At 38.2% G+C, this 23,510-nt stretch overlaps 1 protein-coding gene across 1 annotated transcript; it reads left to right on the top strand.

Moving 5' to 3' along the window:
- Positions 1–19,330: 19,330 nt before the first annotated feature.
- zgc:163057 (uncharacterized protein LOC563335 homolog) lies at positions 19,331–23,498 on the top strand. The gene is made up of 3 exons (XM_036573079.1): positions 19,331–19,615; positions 21,867–22,077; positions 23,015–23,498. Exons 1-3 carry the CDS (start codon positions 19,524–19,526, stop codon positions 23,141–23,143), a joined length of 432 nt encoding a protein of 143 aa, XP_036428972.1. The 5' UTR covers positions 19,331–19,523; the 3' UTR covers positions 23,144–23,498.
- The last annotated feature ends 12 nt before the right edge of the window (positions 23,499–23,510 follow it).

The raw sequence follows: 23,510 nt of genomic DNA, 5'->3' as shown, positions 1-23,510 counted from the left end.
CCACTGTAAAAAATTTGACTCTGTAAGTTTCTCTAGAAGAGAGCTTTTAACAACAATCCATTCACAATGACTTTGTTTATACCATAATGATTAATTATGCAGAAATTTTGAAAAACTGGTGGAATTCCCTCAACACTGATGAGAAACAACTTTCACCAGATATTTTGTTTATAATTTGATCATCTGCAGAGTATCTATAAGTAGTAAGTGGGAAATGGAGTACATTTGATTTTTGACTGAACAAAAGCATTACCCTTTGTGCATCTAATACATCTGGCATGACAAACTGGGTTTCTTCTAGGCCACAGGTCCACAGAGATTAATGTTTTCCCTCATCTAATGCTCTGAATTCGATCAAGAAGGCCTTGCTAATTAGCTGAGGGGTTGAATTAGGTGTGTTTAATGAGGCAGAACGCTGAAGTCAGCAGTGCTGCGGCCCGCCAGGACTGGACTCAGATACGTGCCACAGACTGGTTTGCCTATGATCTTAAACCTCCTTAGAAAGAAAATAAAAGGCAGATGCAGCACATGTCCTTACATGAAACTGAAGGTATCTAAATCTGCTCTGCAGATTAATATGACAGGTCTCCAGAGCAGTACAGTTCAGCAGCTGCTTTTAGACCACTCTCCCCAGAGGTCAGCCCATGGCAATCTGTCTCTCTCTCTCTCTCTCTTTCTTTCTTTCTCTCTGCCTGTTGCTGTCGAACACTCTGCGACCTCTTCAAAGGTCCTTGGCCGCCAGCAGAGACCCATTGCAGGAAGCGGTGCTGGCAAGGCTTCAGAGGAGCAGAGCAACTGACTTCTCTCCCCCGATTCCTCCCTTTGGCAGATCTGCTTCGTGGAGGCAGGCACCACGTGGCCTGCTCCTCATGATGACCCCACCAGCGGAGCGGACTAGTCTCAAGCTGTGCAAGTAGTCATATACTATGACTAGTTGACCCAGTAATCACTAGCAAGACTAGCCCAGCTAGCACTTAACACTAGCTCAATATTAGCTACAACTCTGGCTAAATATTGATGCTATACAGTGGTGTGTTCTAATCTGATGTAGTAAGCATACTGTAATTAGCTGTTAGCAAGAGTAGACCAGTTAGCACATAGCAATGTAGCTAAAATACGTAGCTACCTGCGCAAATCAATCAGCCAAAAATACTACTTAATGCTTTTTCATTTAATTTAATGTTTTACTTGCACTTAAGAATCTTTTAAAAATCCTTAAGAGGCAAGACTATGATCTACAAGTTAAATTAGCTATTAGCATATGCTAATGTTAAGTCAAGTACAGCAGGACAGTGTACTTTTCTGTAGAACTTCAAGATTCAAGGATGTTGCCCTTTTTTACCTTTTTAAGTCACATTTGTAAAAACATTTTTTTAATTGAGTTCCCACAGCACATCAAACAATCATGGCTTCAGAAAGAGAATGAAAATTGTTTTGAGCACTAACTTACAGGATGCTGAACTGAATGTGAAGTTCAGAGAGAGTACAAGGGACATGTAAGCTCTTGTGAACCATCACCATAGCTCATTTACCAGTGGGGTGCAATAAAGGTAGAAGAACAAGAGCTCACCATATTCCCCTGGGCCAGAGACACACAGTAGGAGAGGAATGTTGCCGATGTTATTATCTAAACAGCAGAGCTACAGTAAATCTGCAGCATGTTTCAGACTACACTCCACAGTGACATAGGACAGGGGACCTCTTTCAGAGTCTGCTGACATGCAGAATTTACTGCTCAGCTCATCCATCTTTGTCTTGAATACTTAGTCTTGTGTACTGTGTCTTGTCATGTTTTGTACGTCATATGTTGTGCCTTAGTCCCACAGTCATGCCATTTCATTTCACTGTATGCCTGCGTATGGCTAAAATGACAAATAAAGAAGTCTAAGTCTTAATCTAAGTTCATGTTTGGCAGGAAAGATATCAGTTATGTTGCATGACTCATCAGGCAAAATTCAGCTATGTGTCATGTGTATAATTTATTGATGTCAAATCTAAGTAATTTTGTCTCGAAACATAAAATTAGCACATAGAGTTGCTAGAAAGTTCAAAGACACTATTGTTTTATTCATTTTTATTCTGCAAATAGTTCTGAGTCCTACCACACAATCTGATTGGCTGAAAAGCATTCTAGTCATGTTGTTATATCTGAAAACACCACTTTTTTCTCACTATATCTGCATCATTCTGCTGAGCACTACCTATGTTTTTTGGAGGAACAAATTAACGACATTTAAACGTGTGGTCCTATTCATGACCAAATCAGACCCTCTGATAAGTGTGCCTGTTTCTCATGTTCTATTGCTAACATAAACTTTTTTGTTACGTTGTTATTTCTCTGCCAGTCTGGTTTTATTCATGCTGAACTATATTGCACAACAAGACATTGGTTCACTAATACAAAAAACACCTTTGTGCTCCAAGAAGCTACTATTTAAGTTCTTTATGTGTAGACTACAGCTCTCATTCCTGCCTTTCAGGCTCTTTACTGTTCTTAACTACGTGAAGGAAATCCAAAAACCCCTTTGCCTTTGTGTGGCCTGATTACAATGCACAGCCAAAACACAGGCTTTTACTGCATCACTGTGTTCTGAGTGTGTAAAGCCCCAGCACAGCAAAAAACAGGAAGCTGAATTGTAGCTGAAGTGTCTCCTATTTACTTTCTGCCATTGTGTCTGATGCAACAGTACTTATCTTGTGTACCAAGATTACCAAGCACATCTGTAGTTTACATATAACACCCTGAGGGAAGTTAGGTACACAGAACAAAGTAGTGCTTTGAACATGATTCAAATGTGAGCATAGTGATGGGGTGAACTTACTGACATAGGCAAAACACTTATTTTGCTGTTTTCCCATTCATGTTAGCAGGAGGAGGCTTTGAATTGGAAATAGCTTCTGTTCACATAATAGTGTAGTGAAGTTAGTGTAATTATTGCTTTGTACATGCAGCTCAAGGAAGCCCATTTATGCCAGCAGAAGTGACATACTTGCAAGACAGCAGTGGGCTACATGAGGAGATTTTGAAAACTCTATTTGTTTCTCCCATTTATCCCCCTTAACCCTGTACCAGTAGTCTAGTGGTAGGAGAGGTGAATTGGTTGCGGCAGGGGCGTCACTAGAGATTTATGGATCGAGGGGGCTAAGCCTTTACTAAGCGGGTCTGAGGGCATGCTATCTCAAGAGGACGTTTTTTTAAATGGCCCCAGAATGTCTGATCATCATGATCTTATATTTTTTTATTTTTAATTGGTCTCAGAAATTAGAAGTAATAAAGGAATAAAACCCTGCAAATTCAGTATGAATTTCATCTAAAAGCTTAAAAAACACACACTTGCTTTCTTCTTGATCACTAAGCTTTATCAGACCTGCCTCTTCAGCTCCGTCAGCCTCCTTCAGTTTCTTTCTGTCCCTCATGTTGCCTGTGTTTAGTAACATGTAATATTTATTAAACACAGATTTACAAGAACTCAAGGATCATGAGTTAATTTTTTTCTTTGAACTGGCGAAAATCTACTCACAAAACGGGCCTTCCCTGCCAGTGGTTTGAATTATGGTTTGAATCAATGGTTTGAATTAATAATGTACATTCATTTGAGGGGAGTTAAATGATATTTGGAGCTGTAAAGCCCCCCTAAACTGGCCTAGCAACACCCCTGGGTTGTGGGTACAAATCCTAGGACTTACTGGTTATACCTGGTTGTGCCCTTGAGCAAAGGACTTAATCTCCTAATGCCCCAGGTGGGACTGCTGTACTGGCAATGCAGTGTTGCTCCTGGACTGGGCATAGCTAGGCAGCAAAATGACGTTTCTAACTGATTCTGTGGATCTAGAAAAATTTTTTATTTAGTATAGAACTCTATACTAGGTTCTATAACCTCTTAAATGGCCAGGTCCAAACTTGGGCAGGTTGCACACTTTTGTAACATAAGAATGACTTATGCATTATAGTCATATAGTCACTGAATAATAAGCACTAGGGGGATGTAGCAGAATTTTTAAGATTTTAAACTTTAAAAAGGTTGTTCACACTTGCACATCTCATTTACAAAACTGAACCATCCATTGAAAAGGTTCTTTAGGGAATGGAAAGTGGTTTTCCTATGATATCGCTAACTATTAATTATTCCCGTCCCTTTAATGAGATTTAGTCACTAATAATAATTCTAAAAGCTTAAATAAATCATTTAGGTCAATATTTGATGTTAGCAGTGGAATGGCATGCTTTGATAGCATCAGCTTGACCTAACAATAGAAGCAGATTACATTGTGTTTTTTTTTACTTATTAAAAGTGATATGAGGGTGGTAGTCTTTTTTTTGCACTGAGGAGTTTTTTTTGCACCAAGACCTAATGCACAAGATGAGCCCTCCTCAGCATCTTCTCAGTTGCTCCTTCAAGTTCCAGTATGTACTGAAGGGGTAGCTTCTGTTGCTGAAACTTCCTCCTTATTAGACATGAAAATCTCCTGCTTTAATGCCTAGTTGCTGAAAGACTACACTGGTCTGATTAATGTCTGTTAGCACCAGTGTTATGGTTGCAACTAGGTAGCATGAGCTGAAAGTTTAACAGACACAGCAGCAGTAACTAAAGGAGGGGGGGCTTGTCAGACTTTTGCCAATGTAAATGAATAAAATAAAAGTGAAAGTGTGAATGTTACTCAAATCACTCAAAGTGTGAAGGAGTCCTCAAATCTTTGATATATATATAGACACACACACACACACACACACACACACACACACGCACACACACACACACACACACACACATACACACACACATATATAAATAGGTGTGTGTGTGTGTGTGTGTGTGTGTGTGTATGTATATATACAACTCCATTTCCAAAAAAGTTGGGACGTTGTAAAAATTCTAAGTAAAAACAAAATGCAATGATGTGGAAATCATTTAAACCCTATGTTTAATTGAAAATAGTACAAAGACAACATATCAAATGTTGAAACTGAGACATTTTATTGTTTTTTGAAAAATAATTTTGAATTTGATACCAACCCCACATTCCAAAAAAGTTGGGACAAGAGCAACAAAAGGCTGGTAAATAGGTGTAATGCTTAAAAAAATACCTGGTGGTTAATTGGCAACAGGTCAATAACATGATTGAGTATAAAAAAGCAGAGAGGCTGAGTCTTTTAGAAGTAAAGATGAGGAGGGGTTCATCACTCTGTGAAAGACTGCGCAATCAAATAGTGCAACAATTCAAGAACAATGTTTCTCAACATAAAATAGCAAAGAACATTTGCTTTTCATCATCTACGATACATAATATCAGTAAAAGATTCAGAGAATCTGGAGAAATCTCTGTATGTAAGGGACAAGGCTGAAAACCAGTATTTGCTGGCCATGATCTTTGGGCCCTCAGGCGGCACTGCATTAAAAACAGACGTGATTCCGTAGTGGAAATCACTGCATGGGCTCAGAAAAACTTCTGAAAAACACTGTCTATGGAAGCAGTTTGGCGCTGCATCTACAAATGCTAATTAAAACTCTTAAACGCAAAGAAGAAAACATATGTAAACAGGATCCAGAAGCACTGCCACCTTCTCTGGGCCCAAGCTCATTTAAAATGGACTGAGGGGAAGTGGAAAAGTGTTCTGTGGTACAACAAATCAACATTTAAAATTCTTTTTGGAAATCATGGACACTGTGTTCTCCGGGTTAAAGACCACTCAGCTTGTTATCAGTGCACAGTTCAAAAGCCTGTATTCATGATGGTATAGGGGTGCATTAGTGCACATGGCATGGGTGACTGACACATCTGTGAAGGCACAATTAATGCTGAATGATATATACATGTTTTGGCAACATATGCTGTCATCCATACGACATCTTTTTCAGGGAAGGCCTTGCTTATTTCAGCAAGACAATGTCAAACCACATTCTGCACTTATTACAACAGCATGGCTCCATATTAAAAGAGTCCAGGTGCTAAACTGGCCTGCTTACAGTCACGACCTGTCACCATTGAAAACATTTGACACATTATAAAATGAAAAATATGACAAAAGAGACCCCGAACTGTTGAGCAGCTGAAATCCTATGTTAAGCAAAAATGGGAAAACTTTCAAAACTACAGCAGTTGGTCTCCTCAGTTCCCAAACGCTTACAGGGTGTTGTTAAAAGAAAAAGTGATGAAAAACATGCCCCTGTCCTAACTTTTTTGGAATGTGTTGTTGGCATCAAATTCAAAATGGGCATAAATTGGCCAAAAACAATAAAGTTTCTCAGTTTCAACATTTGATTTGTTGTCTTTGTACTATTTTCAATGAAATATAGGGTTTAAATGATTTGTACATAATTGTATTTTGTTTTTATTTATATTTTGCACAGCATCCCAACTTTTTTAGAAATGGGGGTGTCTATATATATATACGTATATGTATATGTGACTGTTCACAGTTATCTTATTTTGTTTAGATTATTTAGAGACCTACATCTTCCAGCAGAATTAAAAAGTGTACTAAGAGGACTAGGCTACTTGTTACACATTGAAGATTTTTTTGGACACCTATTTGAAACACCTATGTAGTTTCTTGCTACATTAAGTTCTTTGCTCAATATTTTAGTGATGCGTTTCGTCTCATGTCTTGTCTTTTTTTTATTATCAATTTATGGGGATAGGGTACCGTAACTGCTCCGCCCAGGGGAACCAAAAGTCAAAGTTTATTTATATAGCGCTTTTTACAACAGGTGTTGTCACAAAGCAGCTTTACAGAAAAATCCAGGTCCAAGACCCCATAAGCAAGCCAATGCCGACAGTGGCAAGGAAAAACTCCCTAAGAGCAAGAGGAAGAAACCTTGAGAAGAACCAAGACTCAAAAGGGGAACCCATCCTTCTCTAAAATCATCCAGATGAACTTAATCTGGCCCTGATCAGATGCCTCAGTGATTAAACAAATACTGCATGCGTGGGCTTTTGGAAAGCTAGTTTTTCCATAATGTAAGTGGTTTTAATAAGTGATGGAATAAGGTAAGCCTGCAAGGAGCTATACTACAATAATTTTTTATGAAAGCTTGACTTAAAAGAAGGTTACATCAGCCCCCGCTGGTAGTGTGCTGGGTTGCATAACTGTTAGGTGGAAGTAGCTGCCTGCGTGCATGCACACTGCTATACATCTCACCTCTGCAGTAACATGACTAGTGTGAAAATGCGGTTCTCTGAAGATGACTAATGTGTCAACAGTTCACTTGAATGGAAGGTTATTGTGTTTTTTCTGCATGTCGACACAAAGCCCATGTGAATACTTTACAGTGAAAATTTTTGTTATTCCTGTTCTGAGATTTATGCTGCCCTTCAAAAGATCTCTTCTGTATGTGTGTGTCTGTGCTTTACAGAATGTAAAAGAAATCTGTGAAAAAAAAGTGTGAAAGTCCTAATATACAGTTAACGCTTCTCATGAGTGTGTGTGAGATGGTAGTGAGATGCATGACTCATCACTCCCCTAGTAAGATTTGAAAGCAGATCTAATCACATTTATAAGAATAAATATTATGATCACAGCACATTCAACTCTGCTGTTATGAATATAGTATTCTAAGACTCATCATTTCTGTTTTGACAGCAAGGCAAGCAAAGACAATGTGTACTAATCTGAAGCAATAATTCAGCTAGGTTTGCCTAGGCTTTTGGTTGTCTGTCCATGAAAAATAAAAATTGGTGGACACAAAATGTCTAGGAAACCAAGTATTTTCATATGTTAGTAGTATCTTTAAATGACTTGTTTTTATCCAGCCAAACCACAAAGAATGGATTTGATCAGTTTAGATGACCCTCATTGTACAGACAATGAGAAATGTGCACTGTTGCTGACATATTTAGGCACCAGGAAGAACTTCAATGCAATAACTGAGAAGACTAGGCTCTGTAGCTGACCTGACATCTATCTACCCATACTGCATCATCAATCAGGCTACTGATTGAGTGTCCAGGAATTTTACAGGGCCGAGGTATCAACTCTTTCATAGGCCAAAAGTCAGTTTTACACAATTTTCTCCTTACCCTAAACGTAGTGGATCAGCCAGGACACCAGTCATGTCTGGGCTGATTGACTAATTGTGTTGGAGAAATGATAGATTATAGTTGCCAGTTAGCATTGTGCAACTGACATGCCTAAATCATCACACCTCAAATCCCGTCACACAGCTAAATCATCACCAACACACTTGCTCATGTGGTTTCTGACACTGCATGACACACTGTTCTCTATAAAAAATAATGTAATGTGATGCTAAAAATGTATCATCCATCTTGTAGTCTGAATTTTTTATAGACACTGTGTCTTACAGTGTCACAAACCACATAAGCATGTCCTTTCTGAAATCACATAACAATGTTGACTCAAGTGTGTGGTGATTCTGGCATTCGGTTAGCATGATGCTAACATGGCATCTATTTTTTTGTATACTTATTAGCTACATTATATGTCCAAAGGTTTGTAGACACAACATTTCTTATAAAATCGATGTTGTTAATAGGCAGCTTATTCCCCTTTGCTGCAGTAACAACCTCTACTCCTCTGGGAAGCCTTTACACTAGATGTTTGCAGTGAGGATTTGACTGTTCAAGCACAAGAGTTTTAGTGATGTCAGGTACTGATGTTGGAGTAGAGCATGTGATCGAGAACTAATAATCCAAATCTTCTCAAAGATATGAGCGCTCCTTCAAACCCAAACTTTTATATTTTAGATGAAAAATTACCTACTCATGCAATTTCCTGTTTTTTTTTTTTCAGCAGACATTAATCATTTGGCATTAGCTTGATATCCTCCTTCTGTTCTACTGATTATAACAGAGGAAAGGCTGCATGTGTCCTCTCACTGACCGGCATGCAGGTTTCAGTAAGGGCACAGCTCCACGGCGGAAGTGTGTTTGCTGCAGTAGAGCTCTCTAGACGCAGCAGAGCTCTCTAACCACCATCCTTCCTCACACACGCCTCTCACTGTAAATGAGATGCCAGATGTCAGCCCTGGCCTCCACAGCACAGTAAAAGCTGTCCACAAGCCTTCAGCAGCTCTGCTTTGTGCTCTGCTCATCAGCAAATAAAACATGACAAAAAACAGAGATAACAGGACGTAGCCTTCAGGGTAGAGAACTAAAACCTGAGAAGCAGCTGTACTAAAAGATATAAATTCAATACTACAGAAGTGAAATTCCTAATTTATGACTGATGGTGTAAAAATGCACTGATGTGTCATTATGAATTGATCTTAAGATGGAGATTCAAGTGATAAATGATTATAATTGATTATAACATTATTCAATAAAGTCTTGACCTCATTTATTGGCCAAAGTAAAATTCTAGGTATTATTCGAGGTATTATCTTCCTGCACTACGTATACTTAGACATATGCTTACACATACACAATACCATGTATGTATCATGTATGTGTAAGCATTTTATGGCAGAAGTAGGTTAATTGTTGTGCACTTTGCTGTCATCCCTGCTCGGTTGGCAAGAGTGAAAAGACAGAGCTTTAAGGTGTGATTATCTGTGTGTTTTAGCTTTGTGTAAGATAGCATAATTATCCTGTATGGGCACTACAATAACAACATCACGAACAATCTGAGCATACTATAGGCTCAATCTCAAATGGCTTTATTCTCTCCTTGTAGTGCGCACTACGTAGGTAATTGAAAACAGTCTGTCCTTGGATTTGAAGCCATGACCTTCCGATTGCTGGCTACCTCTCTTACTACTAGACTGCTGACTACCACCACCAAGTAAACCAGATTAGTCCGTAAAAAGGTAATTTTGCTCTCTGCACTTATTCTTCAGTTTCTGGAGTTTTATACATACAAAATGCAAGCACATTCATAGCCTTTTGGACCCTGGCTCCCCATCCCATGTCTTTGTATTAGTTCTCCTGATCAGGGCTGATGTGCTAAACAATTTATTTTATTCCAGTGTAAAATATTTTAAAATAAGGTCAGACACAATATGTCAGCGCTCTAGTCAGGAGCTGGACTGTGTTGGTGATGTAGGATCTGATAGTCAACAAGAATACAGCAGAGACAAACAGTATGGATTGTATTCCCCTGCCCTGCGTCTTAGAAATAAAACGGTTCTGTTGTGGCTAAGCTTCATTGGTCTATGTTGTATTGAAGAAAACTAGTGGAGCATGTAGTAGTCTGCACATAATCCCCCATAAATAAAAGAACAAGCTCATTTAGAGAAGCAGATGTGGCATAATTACTGTGTGTATGTGTGTAATCTGACAGATGAATAAAGCCAAACGCAATGGAACACAGGCAAACATCATTTATTCTGTGTTTACTACGTGCAATAACATTTAACATGGACTCTCATTACAGTAGCATGTGTGTGTTCTTATGTGGTTGGTGCTATGCCTACTATTCCTATAACCACACAGAGCTCTACTGCCACCAAGTGATCAAACTCATTTACAAAAGGCAGGTTATTGGGTTATAACTGTGATAAACTTGTGAACATTTATATAGAGCTTTGTAGCTTCATGTCTTCCAAACCTCATCATACTTATGCTTTTAATAAAGAGCTCATTAAAAACTGCTTTTTGTTTCGATTGATAATTTCACAATAAATTAACACTCAAAACAATGGACTGGCCATCCCAGAGCCCAGACCTCAGTTTCACTGAATGCATTTGGGATGACTTGGATTGTGAGAAGAAAATACAACCAAAAATGCAGATCTTTATGAAAAACTAAAAGTAAGTATTCAGAATAGAACAAAAGCTACGAAAAAAAGGCAAAGGGTTCCACTTAATACTGAAAAATATGATATATTTAGTTGTTGAATCTTCTATTTAATTTTATGTTAAATATATGTTTCCTTTTCCTGTTGCTAAAAAAATGAATAACTTGTACTTAATGGCAGTTTCAACTGTGAATTAAATAAATGAAGGTTGGTCTCTGACTCTTGGACAGCACTGTATCTGAAGGGACAAACATAAAATTGTAGATTATTCTAAGAATATTATGGAACCTTTCATTTATATGTTGTCTTCTTATTAAGCGGAGAAGAGTGATTTTATTGAAAGAAAATTATTTTCATTTTTAAGTTTTAAACCAGATTTCAGTTTTATCATTTAAAGAACTTGGTTCATTTTAAGCAGGTCTTTTGTTGTTTTTGTTTTAAAGCAGATTTCAGCTGTTTATAGGATAGTCAAGGTCATCCTCAGGTCACAGTGTAGCTACTGAGCAGCTAACAAGACCTAGATGTTTCTGTCTGTCAACCTCATCAAGTATGTTTTCCAGTAAACACTTGGTGAAGTTTTTTCTTCTGATTTAAGGCCTTCTCCAGATGGACTGTGATAGTCTTTTCAGCATGCTTTCTGCTTCTGGGGAAATTATCTTTGCATAATAACATCCATCCTTCCATCCATCATCTGAACCACTTATCCTTCTGGGTCGCGGTGGGGTGCTGGAGCATATCCCAGCTGTCATTGGGCGGAAGGCAGGATACACCCTGGACAGGTCACCAGTCCATCGCAGGGCAGACAGACAGACATACACATTCACACCTAGGGGCAATTTAGCACGTCCAATCAGCCTGACTGCATGTTTTTGGACCGTGGGAGGAAACCGGAGTACCCAGAGGAAACCCACGCAGACACGGGGAGAACAGGCAAACACAGAAACGACCCTGGTCACCTGGCCGGGAATCGAACCCAGGCCCTTCTTGCTGTGAGGCGACAGCGCTACCCACTGCGCCACCGTGCTGCCCTTCATAATAACAGACAGAACTAATTGCAACTCAAGTTACATATTTTTCATCTACAGTACTATGTGTCAGAAATCATACTTTCATTTACTTTTTACATCTGATTTTTAGTTGAATCGGCCATTACAAGTTATTAATTTTATTCAACAGAAAAGTACACATAAGTATCAACAACTCAATATGTAATTTTTTCAGTATTCAGTGTGTCTATTTTTGTCATTACTGCTTTCATTCTTTTCCAAAGGCTTACTTTCAGATTTTTTGTACTGTACTGTATATTTTGTACAGTACTGTATATTTTCTTTGCATATTTAGTCTTCTCTGTAAACAAGCAATTAAAATTTAGGTTTAATTTATTGTTACATAAGCTGACAATGACAACTGACTGTCAGTGCATTAGACCATTTTTATTTTCTCCTTTAGTCCAGAAGATGGCACACTTTTCCACACAGTAACTGAACTACCAGATCAACAAGCAATAAAAGAGATAAGCTATGAACAAATAATAGAATAGGCTCACCACAGAGTATGTAAAGATTGATTTGTCAGTCCAATCATATTTCCACTTTTGGCATGCAGACTCATTTTTGTGTATGTTTAGTATATGTGTAAATGTTAGCTTTTTTGTGCATATAAATATTGCCAAATTAGATTTTTGTACATTTGGCAGTTGTGAACACAAACCTGGTTTATGCTTTTTGTCTGTTTCTTTATGCTGGCCAGAAATCCAAACCACTTCAGCAAAGCAGGAAAAGACTTCTTTCAGCAGGTAGCACTGTTTAGCACACACGCAACTCCTCAGGGCTCTGTAATCCAGCCAGCTCATTAATGCTAAGGTCTCTCTCTTTCTCTGTGGCTGAAGGGGAGGCAGTGACATAGTTTTCTAGCGGCTGCTGACCCAACCCATTGAGTTACGCTTAAAAGTAATTATTCGTAAATGATTGTTCTCTTGGATGTATAATTCTACACTTTTAAAAATAGAGTTTTATGGAGTAGTGCCATAGAAGAACGACTTTTTTTTTTAAGGAATCAAAAAGGGTTCTTCTATCTTAACTCTTTGGGCGCCTTTATTTTAAGAACAAAGGGCTTTGTAGATGGTTATATGGGTCCGCATACCGTCATAAACACCCCCAGTGAAGTTACACGTTTTGTTGATTTTCAAACTGAAATAAGTTAACATCTTCTACAGGGAACAAACCAAAATGTGCAATTTTCCTGCAAGTTTTAGTGCACAATTTCTTTTTAACTTGTACAAAAATAAAGTTTACCATAACTTTTGCACAGGTCACATTTTATGTGTTATTTTGTTTTACAATGTGTTTATGTCAGCAGATAAACAGTAATTATACATTAAAACATGCAGAAGTGTGTTTTCTGTAGAGGATGTGTTAAGTTTTTTTCACTTAGAAAATCAATTAAACCTGTAACTTGACGAGGAGCACACACAATTTTGCATACAATGATACAAACATATGGATTCTTGTCATGTTGCAATACTAAATTATCACTCTAACAATGAAAAAGATATTTAGAGGGAGAAGTAGGCACTAGCTCCCCTACTTCCTTGGAGTTCTAACCTTTATAAATACAGAGGGAAAGCCACTTCTTCAATATAGCCTTTAAGGACATGTACATACATATTTATAATATCATGCATTTGGAAGCTGTTTAAAAAGGATGTAGCAAGTGTAATATATGCACAGCCAAATACATTTTGAGTTATGGCTTTGTTTTAGAGGACTCTACAACAGATCCTCTGTGGTTATTTTATAAAATTGCCATGATGTGATGTTGCTGAGGGTCCTCTGAATGTGCTGAGTCATAAACAGCACCACCGGTCATGCTGAGTGATGCAGCAGAAGGGCTGAGTTGATTACTGAGATCCCCACCCACTCTCATCCGCCCCCGCCCCCAGCTTGAACCACTGATAGGGGTGGCCCACAGGCGTTATCAGCCTGCAGTGTGCGGGAGGCTAGCGAGCCCGCCCATTCCCAGAAACACTTGGCCATGACCTTACTAAGGGGACTCTTGACTTGTTTTATTACTACAGAATTCACTAAAGCAGTGCATGCAGTGTTTAATGTACAGACCTTCACTTTCTAATTAGCCTTTACTTACTGATAAGATTAATGATCATTTCCACTATTGTGCCTCTATGTCATTTGCAATATTATGTTAGCATCAAGCAGCAAATGTGGTGTACATTCACTTTCTAGCACTGGGGTCAATAATACTTGCAGAAATGTCCCTCTCTGGGTGACTGCTGGCAGCCAGTAACTGATATCATAGAACAAATTCTAAAAATAAATCTAGTCAAAGACCCATTATTAGCTATTCTGGGAGCTAAACCAGACATCATACTCATTTAAGATATAGTTAATCCATTAGTAAATACTTCAGTTCAAAGCCTAACACTATATTAATGAATATTGTTAGCCTGTTAGCTAACTTTTGAGCTAGTCAGCCTATATTAATTTAAACAAAACCAAATTCGTACACAGGGTACGTTTAGTATGGTTTCAGGCAATTTACTTCACATTCTTGCCCAGCCATAACATAGACCACTAAAGTCGAAGGTCATTTTGTAGTTTGTACATTTTTCTCCTGTATATCACTGGATCCTCTGAATTACAAAGTTGTTAAAGAGTCTTAATACTAATATTGCTACATTCAAGCCATTGCTGCTGCATATCAATTTGACGTCACTAAGCTACACAAAAGCAAGGCTTGTCAAAATGATTTAAGGTAGTGCTTACACCGATCAGGCATAACGTTATGACCACCTCCTTGTTTCCAGGTTGATTGTCCATTTTATCAGCTCCACTTACTATATAGGTGCACTTTGTAGTTCTACAATTACAGACTGTAGTCCATCTGTTTCTCTGCATACTTTGTTAGCCCCTTTTTACCCTGTTCTTCAGTGGTCAGGACCCCCATGGACCCTCACAGAGCAGGTACTATTTGGAGTGTCACTGCTGGACTGAGAATAGTCCACCAACCAAAAATATCCAGCCAACAGTGTCCTGTGGGCAGCATCCTGTGACCACTGATGAAGGACTAGAGAATGACCAACACAAACTGTGCAGCAGCAGATGAGCTATCGTCTCTGACTTTACATCTACAAGGTGGACTGACAAGGTAGGAGTGTCTAATAGAGTGGACAGTGAGTGGACACCCAGCAGCACTGCTGTGTCTGATCCACTCAAACCAGCACAACACACACTAACACACCACCACCATGTCAGTGTTACTGCAGTGCTGAGAATGATCCACCACCCAAATAGTACCTGCTCTGTGAGGGTCCATGGGGGTCCTGACCGTTGAAGAACACGGTAAAAGGGGGCTAACAAAGCATGCAGAGAAACAGATGGACTACGGCCTGTAATTGTAGAACTATAAAGTGCACCTATATAGTAAGTGGAGCTGATAAAAAGGACAGTGAGCATAGAAACAACAAGGTGGTCATAATGTTATGCCTGAACGCCGTATTTGTTGGTAGCTCTGTACCAAAAAAACATTTAGGTAGGATTTTTTGACACCATAAATCATCTTTTCAAAAATATACTACCAGCATTAAAACTACAGTTTCTTTTTTGCCAGCTTCTTACTCAAAGTTTCTTGTTTAAACTTAAATGCTGCAGCAGTTATTATAACACCTCAGGCACCAGAATATAACTGCTGTACCATTTAAGGTGGAACAGGAGAATTCAAACAAGAAGCTGGTGAATGTCCTTATCAGAAAATAGTACCTACATTTAAAGAATAATTAGGACATTTTGATCAGCTTATCAAGGGATAGTAGTATTAAGCTGAGTCAGTACTGAATTAACATTTAAAACACTGAGTTAGTAGGCTGTGCTAGTAATATGCACATGCTCGGTAGGGCCGCTCGAAGGTGGTCGTATCTCTTTGTGGTTTGTCAGCCTTTTTCACCAAAAGAGTATTAACAATGTTGTGTTCTCAGCTTTTGTGTGCTTCATAAATGTTTTGACATGACTCAGTGGGCCACCATAGTCATAGGTGCACATCTGTTCAGTATTTTGCAATGATATCTTTTAGATATACACACATATGGCTGCATTTAGGAGAAAATTCAATTTCAAGTGATTAAATAACATTGTTTTGTCCATGGGACAATCTTTAATTGTTATGTTGCGTGGCAAGTCTTAGTAAACTGCATTGATTGGCAGTTTATTTTTTTTTGCAATAAAAATTGCACACAATTTTGGTGTATTCAATCGTATTGTAATCTGTCTCCATTCCATGCCTATAAGCTACAGTTATAGCTACTCTCCTTAAACATAAAATCACTCTGTCATCCATCCACTAATGGCTTAATATTTGTACACTGGCAGGAAACAAAGAAAATGCTTTCTTCTGGCATGCCTACAAAATGTTTTTTGCATGGAAGTGGATTCTAATTGTAGTTTTGGAGACTTGATGATTCTAAAATGCTAGCATCTTCTGCACATCTCCAACATCTCTAACTATGATCCTTGGAGAAATGTTTCTAATCATCCTCCTCATTGTTTGTGGGGTCAAAATACACTTGCATCCTCTACCAGGCAGTTTCACTAGATTTCTGGTTGTTTTAGACTTCTTAATAATTTCCCTTGCAGTGGACATGAGCATTTTCAATCATGTATCTGTTTTTATGGCTTTTTTATGGTTTTATGACTCAAGTATATTAGTAATCTACCTTTTTCATTCAGCTGCATTTTAATCATTCATATGTAGTTACTAATTCCTTTTTGTGTTTAATTTCATTACGCTTTGTTGGTGACAACATCCATACTGCCGTGTGATTGGTTATATCTCTGACTTTGTGTATTTTAGACCAAAATAACCCCCCTCCAAAAACAAAAAAACCCCAAAGAATAGAGCCATACAAACCTCAGTTATTACACTGTAAAACTGAAGATTTGAATAAACTTAAATGGTTTGAGGAAACTGATTGCCTTAAACCTTTTAAGTTTAAGTAACCATAAATAATTTCCTGAACTGAGTATGAACAAAACATGTTACATATTAATTGAGTAATTCAGTAAATTATATTAACTCCATTCATTTGACTGATTTTAAAATGATTGAGTATTTTGGACTTATGCGTAATTGTTGTTCTAACTCAATACAATTAAGTGACTGTGAGTTATGGGCATAAAGTTGTCCTAATTTTCTTTCACTTAAAAAATAGGCTATAACTGTAACAAATTCATATTGCATTGCAATAACTTATTGAAAAGACTGAGGCCATCCTGCCAAATGCTGATAGTTCAGCCCACTGTAAAGATGAAAAGGTTAATTTGCTAAAAATAATAGAGTAACTCTGCCTCTAAACGAGGCTGGAGTGGATATCTAAAACATGCAAACGTGCATCTAAATTTACATTTAACCAGTATAGAACATGTGAATGTTGTTTGCTTGAAAACAACATCTGAAGGAAAAATAAGAGCCAACAAACAGAAATCAACTCCATACTCTTTTATTTCTTGTTTTTTTTTTTAGTTTATTCTAATCTCTGAAATAAGTACAATTGAATTTTTAACCAGACAGTCCAAACAGTGTGCTTGGATTCAGTAATAGCTTCTAATTGCAAAAAAATAAGTAATTATAATGTGATTATTTAAGTACAAATAATATCAGGGCTTGCAGTGTAGAGTGCAGAAGAAGCCACAGCAGTGTCCAGCTACCACAGAAGGTGGGAATATGGTCATTAATCTTGATTATAATAAAAATAGCTGAACTGAAATTATATACCAACATACAGAAAACAGGTAGGCACCCAATTGGAGGTTGGCTGGGGAGAATGACAACAGACAGACAGTAGGAAAACTGCAAAGACATGCCCAATATGGAAATATATGGTCCTGAGAACCAATAGGTTTTGCTGATGTATGCTAGATGCTGAATTTACTAAGAAATTCCACTGCAGTTCTATAAGTTACTCAGTACTTAAAGGTGCAGTGTGTAAGACTGAGGGGGATCTATTTGATCTACTCTATCCGCCTCTGTGACACCTCATAAATATATATATATCCCAGTGAAAGTAGAATGCATGGATAAAATATATCTTTCAGGGTTTTGTTCATTTCAATTAAAGCATGCTCCCATTTATATTTTCAGTGTGAGATTGAGCTAATTAATCTTAAAGACACTTTTCATTGTGTTTTTTAAACCATCTTTAGCAAGAGTGCCAATATGAAGCTAATTCTATTGATGCAGAATCCTTATTTTGATCTATTTTTATCTTGCCCTTCTATTTATCCTACCATTCTCTTTTTCTTACTTCTCTCTTTCTCCTGTCCTGCCTGTAAAAAAGCATTGACTACACAGTAAAATGTAACAATTGAACTAACTTATTTTTTTGGGGTTTACTTTACTCATCTGTTACACTTACTAATGCAAATCTAGTAACACATACTATTTCTTGTATAATCCTTAGTTACTTAGGTAAAGTTAGTTCTACAGTCCTACAGACTGAAGAGTTAACACAACATAAATACCACAGAAAGTTGGAGTAACTTAACCAGACAAATTCAAACCAACTCAAAAATGAATTGTCGAGATAGTAACTCATTTTGAGTAAAATCATTTGTTAGCATATTTTTAAATTAAGGTAACTTTATTCAAGTGTTTTATGTTCATTATTTTTATTTAAGTTGACTTTACAGGTAGATACAGACATGGTTGGGTTTACATTCAAATGATTTGGACTTATCATGCTTTTCATGTAACTTTTGACAACTTTGGGCATTCAAATTGGATCTCTGGGTTGAATCAACCTCTTGCAGTTTAGTTTAGTTTGTTAAGACTTGGCAGCTTTACTTGATGAAAGCTTGGTCAATGCAACCTTGAGTACAACTTGCATCATTCCTATTGGCTCTTGGTGGCATGCATATTGGGCGTATCTTTCCACCTTGTTTAACTTACCATCTCTGTGTAGTCATTCTCCTCATCCTACCTTCCCTTTGGCGCTTACTTATTTTCTACAGTTCGGGAGCTCATCTACTCTCAGTCAGTACTGACTGTAGATCAGTGCTGAGTAAGCTGAGCTATCATGACCCCACCTGCTGAGAGTGGTCCTGAACACTTCAGACCACTTCTGCATTCTAGGCTGTATTGTCAGTATTGGGCGAGATGGTCCATAGCAGTATTAAGTTAAACTGCTTAAGGCATTCTTGTCAAAAATGTTCTGCCATTCAGTATAAATTTGATCAAATTAAAGCTTAGTTTAGCTTTTAATGGAAGAAGGTGAGTTAGCTGAACTTGAGTGCCTAGAGTTGTGTAAAGGCAGTAAATATAATTTGCCTAACTCATCAGATTTGAGTTACTTACACTTAAATGGTTTAAGGCAATCGGTTTCCTTAAACTATTTAAGTTCACTTAACTGATTAGGTTTTACTGTGTACAGTCAAATAAGTTTTAAGTTCAAATCTTTCACATTATTTTTAGCAGTTGCAGTTGAAATGTCCTGAAATCTGGGGGTTTAACTCCTTACATAGAGTGACAGATTGATTGTGGGTGAATCCACTGATACTGGTAATGACGCAGCGCTGCAGATCGAACACGTGATGAAGCTCCCCTGAGCCGCGCGCGCCTTACACTGACCGCAGCCGCGCCTCATCACACTAACCCAGCTAGTGCACTTTTGCCTGGGCTGCTGTCAAAATGGCTAAAGAATACCATTGGACAGCTCAGTCAATTTTCGCGTAGTCTTTGTCCAGTGTATTTTATTTTTATTTTCGTTTTTTTAATAGCCCGTTTTTTTTTCAAAGTTTTTATTCGTCGCAGAATGTCACAATGCTGTCAGCACGAGAGAGAGAGTTACTGATAGAGCTGTGGGACAGACTGACTCCAGTGGCGGAAGACATCGGCTCTGAGGCTCTTTTAAGGTATGACTGCAGGGCCGGAGGCACAGCAGCTTTTTACTCACTCACAGGGATTTTGTGTAATTTAAAACCAGGCTGTGCTGCTTTATGCCGCTTAAAGTGCTCACGGTGCTTCATTAAATATTCGGTAGTTTGTTTATGGTATTACTGAGTTTTAGTCACACGCTTGTCTCGCAGTCCGTCGGGTGATTTATATGGTTTATATCGGGACATTAAAAAACTAGCTTGTTTATCGAACGTGGAGCGCGACCCTGCGCTTTGACGCAAGCAGGGGAACTCACTCTCTCTCTCTCTCTCTCTCTCTCTCTCTCTCTCTCTCTCTCTCTCTCTCTCTCTTTCTCTCTCTCTCACTTTGACTGCCTGTATGTCTCTCTCTCTCAGTTATTACTTTTACTTTAAAGTAATAACTCAAATTACGTTTTGTTGATTCTCTAAATGTAAAAAAAAGTTTACACATCCTCTACAGAGAACACATTTCTGCACATTTAATTCACAGTTACTGTTTCTTTGCTCAGTTAGACATATTGGAAAAATAATGAAACATAAAATGTGAAAAACATTTAGTATTTTATGTTTCCTTTCCCAGGGTGTTAAAGTCAGTATTACAAAAATTTTGCACTATAATTTGCAGAAAAAGCCATACTTGAGTGTGTTTGCGGTAGAGGATGTGCCAACCTGTTTTCACATAGAAAATCAACAAAAGGTAATCTGACCGCGAGTGTTTCAATTTTGCATGGGACTGTATGTTATTTATAACGTTCAAGTTCATGTTTATTGTGTGTTAAATACAGTGTGATGCTTTTAAAGTCATCTTCTTTGAGGGTTACACGCAATGTAACAGACATCTATCACACCATAATAGACAATCACCTCGCTTCCATCACTGCGCATGAAGGACCGTTATTCAGCAGTCTGAGGCAAAGAACTCTGGCGTGGGTGGCATGAGACGCGGTAGCCTTTTCAGAGCATGGCTGCAATCTTTAATAATATTCTGTTTTTTTCTGTGGAACGAGTGGAGTAAATGTCACCACGTTTTGATAGCACTGTAAAGTTATTTTTCCTGCTGTCCTTACAGATTCTCTAAATGTTTTTCATAATTAAATGTTTAAAGTGTAACCAGTCATTCAGTGTGGATTGATATAAATGCTCCGTTTTGGAGAAACTTACAGAACCTTACAGAACTGTTCACAGCGGTGATGATATCAGCCAGACATCTGAAGTATTTAAAGCTACTTGACAGAAAATGGTTAAAGTAGCTACCTGCCTGAGATACTGTTTTACGATCATTTTGAGAGAAGCTTTTAGTCTGAAACGCATTTTTAAAAAATCAATTCATAGCAGGGGTAGGGGCAGGGCGTTGTAAGACAAAGTGGTAACCAAAGCTTTGTTCTTTTTTCAGATTGTTCACTATTTTAGCATTTTCAGTGTAGAGACTTGTCTATGTTCAGCGGTCGTAAATAAAATGGCTGTATTTGTGTGGCAACCCCTAGTCTCTATCACATCACTGTAAAGACATTAGAGTCTGTACGTTTTTATATAGAGCTACATTTCAACTTAAGCGACTAAAGATCGATTTCCAGGCAAACATTTTTCATGCTTTGGAAAGAACTAGATCTGACGGCGTTTTTTTTTTTACTGTTGACGGGTGTTGTCTTCACTGAAGCAGAAGCTCTATGGTTTGTCATGATTCTTCTTCAGCGGGCCTGCTATCTTGTCTAAGCGTGAATATTAACTTAGCAGTTTAAATATGGAGAGTAAAATGTGGACAGGTTTATTGTCCGAATATCGTCCGTTATAGCAGACAGGAAGTATTACTGTTAAAGGAAGCAATAAAATATGTTTTTAAAAGCACTGAAACAATTTGGAGGAAAACAAATGCGTGTGCACGGATGTGGTCTAGAAACGCATACATTTAATTCCGATTGGAAATCTCTTCTCACTTTTTCGGCATTAACAAAAAAAGAGGGGTACGTTAAATGTTACCCAAACCGCAGAAGAAAATCACTCTCTGTGGTTGCTGTCATGAATATGTAAGTCTTTACTAGCCTCCACAGTCCGTACAAATGTTATTAGCGCCGAAAAGACGAATATCGAAAATAAAACTAACTTTACCGTGGTGACAGGAAGGCCTCTAGCTTTTTAATGCATGTCTTTTAATGGAAGAGTAGTGCAAAAAAAAATGCTTTTTTAAGTCAAAGTCTCTCTCTCTCTCTTCCTCTCTCTCTCTCTCTTACTCTTCTTTGTTGCTTCTCAGGATGTTTACGACGTTTCCTAAGACTAAGACATATTTCGCTCATCTGGACCTCAGCGCGCGCTCTGAGCATTTGCGCTCCATTGGGAAGAGGATAGTAGAGGCCATAGCTGAGGGCACCAGACACATTGGCACCGCCCAGTTCACCGCCAACCTCAGCTATCTTAGCAGATTCCACGCCTACCAACTTCGAATACACCCCACCAACTTCAAGGTTCATTTTACCATCATGATAATGTTATCTGGTTTGTACATCATAGTAAGGGAAACCAACCCTGCTGAAAAGAAACAGCACAGATCAGCGTGCATTCAATGCTAGTCATGCTGGTCTGGAGCTGGTTTAGCTGGTCCTGTTGACCAGAATATCAGCACCCAAAACTCAGCATAAGCTTTTTTTTGTCGTTGATAGTTATAATTTACCTTATGTGAGTGGGTCAGAAAAGAAATGTGAGGGGTCGTATTGTTCTTTGGTCAGTCTTTCTACAGTACATTCTCAGCCCGACCTGGTTGGTCATGACATGGCTAGATTTTTTCAGCATGTACAGTGGGGTCCAAAAGTCTGAGAAGTCTGAAAATGCTTCTGCTTTGCAGTCTTTTCTAATTTACAATATTTTTATTACAAATTATACTTTCAGTGACTGCACACCCAACATAACATGCACTTCACAAGCCGTCTATACTGTAAAAGCTTGGGGTCGGTGCATCGGTTTGCAGTGACATACCAGACAACACAATTTACATTAATTAACTAGCAGAAGAGGTGCCAGTAATGTACTGTAAATTTACAGTGAATAACTGTAAAACTAGAGAAACTGCTGATTCTCCACCTAAAAAAGCCCATATCAGTTATGGAACCTCCATGAATATGAGTGCTGACCACACTATATAAGTTAGGTGGAATTTTACTTTCTTACCTTAATTTTTTATTTTATCTTTTTGTTACATAAACATGTCACTGCTTCACACAGTCTTCAATATTCTCCTATCAGTGCAGGAAGGTGGTGGGTGTGTGCAGTAGTGATATATCCCCATGTTACAACCCTCCCCCAGTCTCCCTTAGTTTGATTATGAAATTCTTTCATTTTAGAATTGACATGTCAAGTCACACTGAAACTGAATTGCTTCCATGTATAAATTCTCTCTTTCCACAGCTTTTCAATCACTGTATGCTGGTGACATTAGCCTGCTTTTTAGGGGAAGATTTCTCTCCACGTGCACACGCAGCCACGGACAAGTATCTGTCAGCTTACTCAGCAGTGCTGGCCGAGAAATTCAGATGAACAGCCTTAACCAAACACCAACACTTCCTATGAGCCAATTTACCCAGAAAGATGGAAGAGAAGAGAATCTTTCCTTTAGTCACTCATTATTAATTTGATGTAAATAGTTGAATATTTTTGTAATAAAACATTAACATGACGTGTGTCTTTTTTATCATGATGCAGTAATGGAAAGGTACTCTAGCTGTACATGCAGGAGGATGAGGAAAGCTCTACTAATTCTCTGTGTGTTCAGTGTGTTGGATTCTTTGTGACCAACATTTTGTTCAGACTTTGTCCTGAAAACACAGGATCATCTGCAGGATGGATCATTGGAGCTCATTCATTTTACACACACATAGTTCAGTCCAAGGCTGTCAGAGGATTT

This window comes from Colossoma macropomum, unplaced genomic scaffold (genome assembly GCF_904425465.1).
Source record: "Colossoma macropomum unplaced genomic scaffold, Colossoma_macropomum, whole genome shotgun sequence".
Taxonomy (NCBI): Eukaryota; Metazoa; Chordata; class Actinopteri; order Characiformes; family Serrasalmidae; genus Colossoma; species Colossoma macropomum.
Note: the sequence above shows the minus strand (reverse complement) of the source record. Positions and strands in the feature narration are given on the sequence as shown.

Excerpts from the sequence above, each read along its gene's own strand:
- zgc:163057 (XM_036573079.1), top strand. The coding sequence starts at position 19,524 with ATGCTGTCAGCACGAGAGAGAGAGTTACTGATAGAGCTGTGGGACAGA. Across the intron at positions 19,616-21,866 it reads GGCTCTGAGGCTCTTTTAAG|GATGTTTACGACGTTTCCTA; the intron begins GTATGACTGCAG and ends GTTGCTTCTCAG. Across the intron at positions 22,078-23,014 it reads TACACCCCACCAACTTCAAG|CTTTTCAATCACTGTATGCT; the intron begins GTTCATTTTACC and ends CTCTTTCCACAG.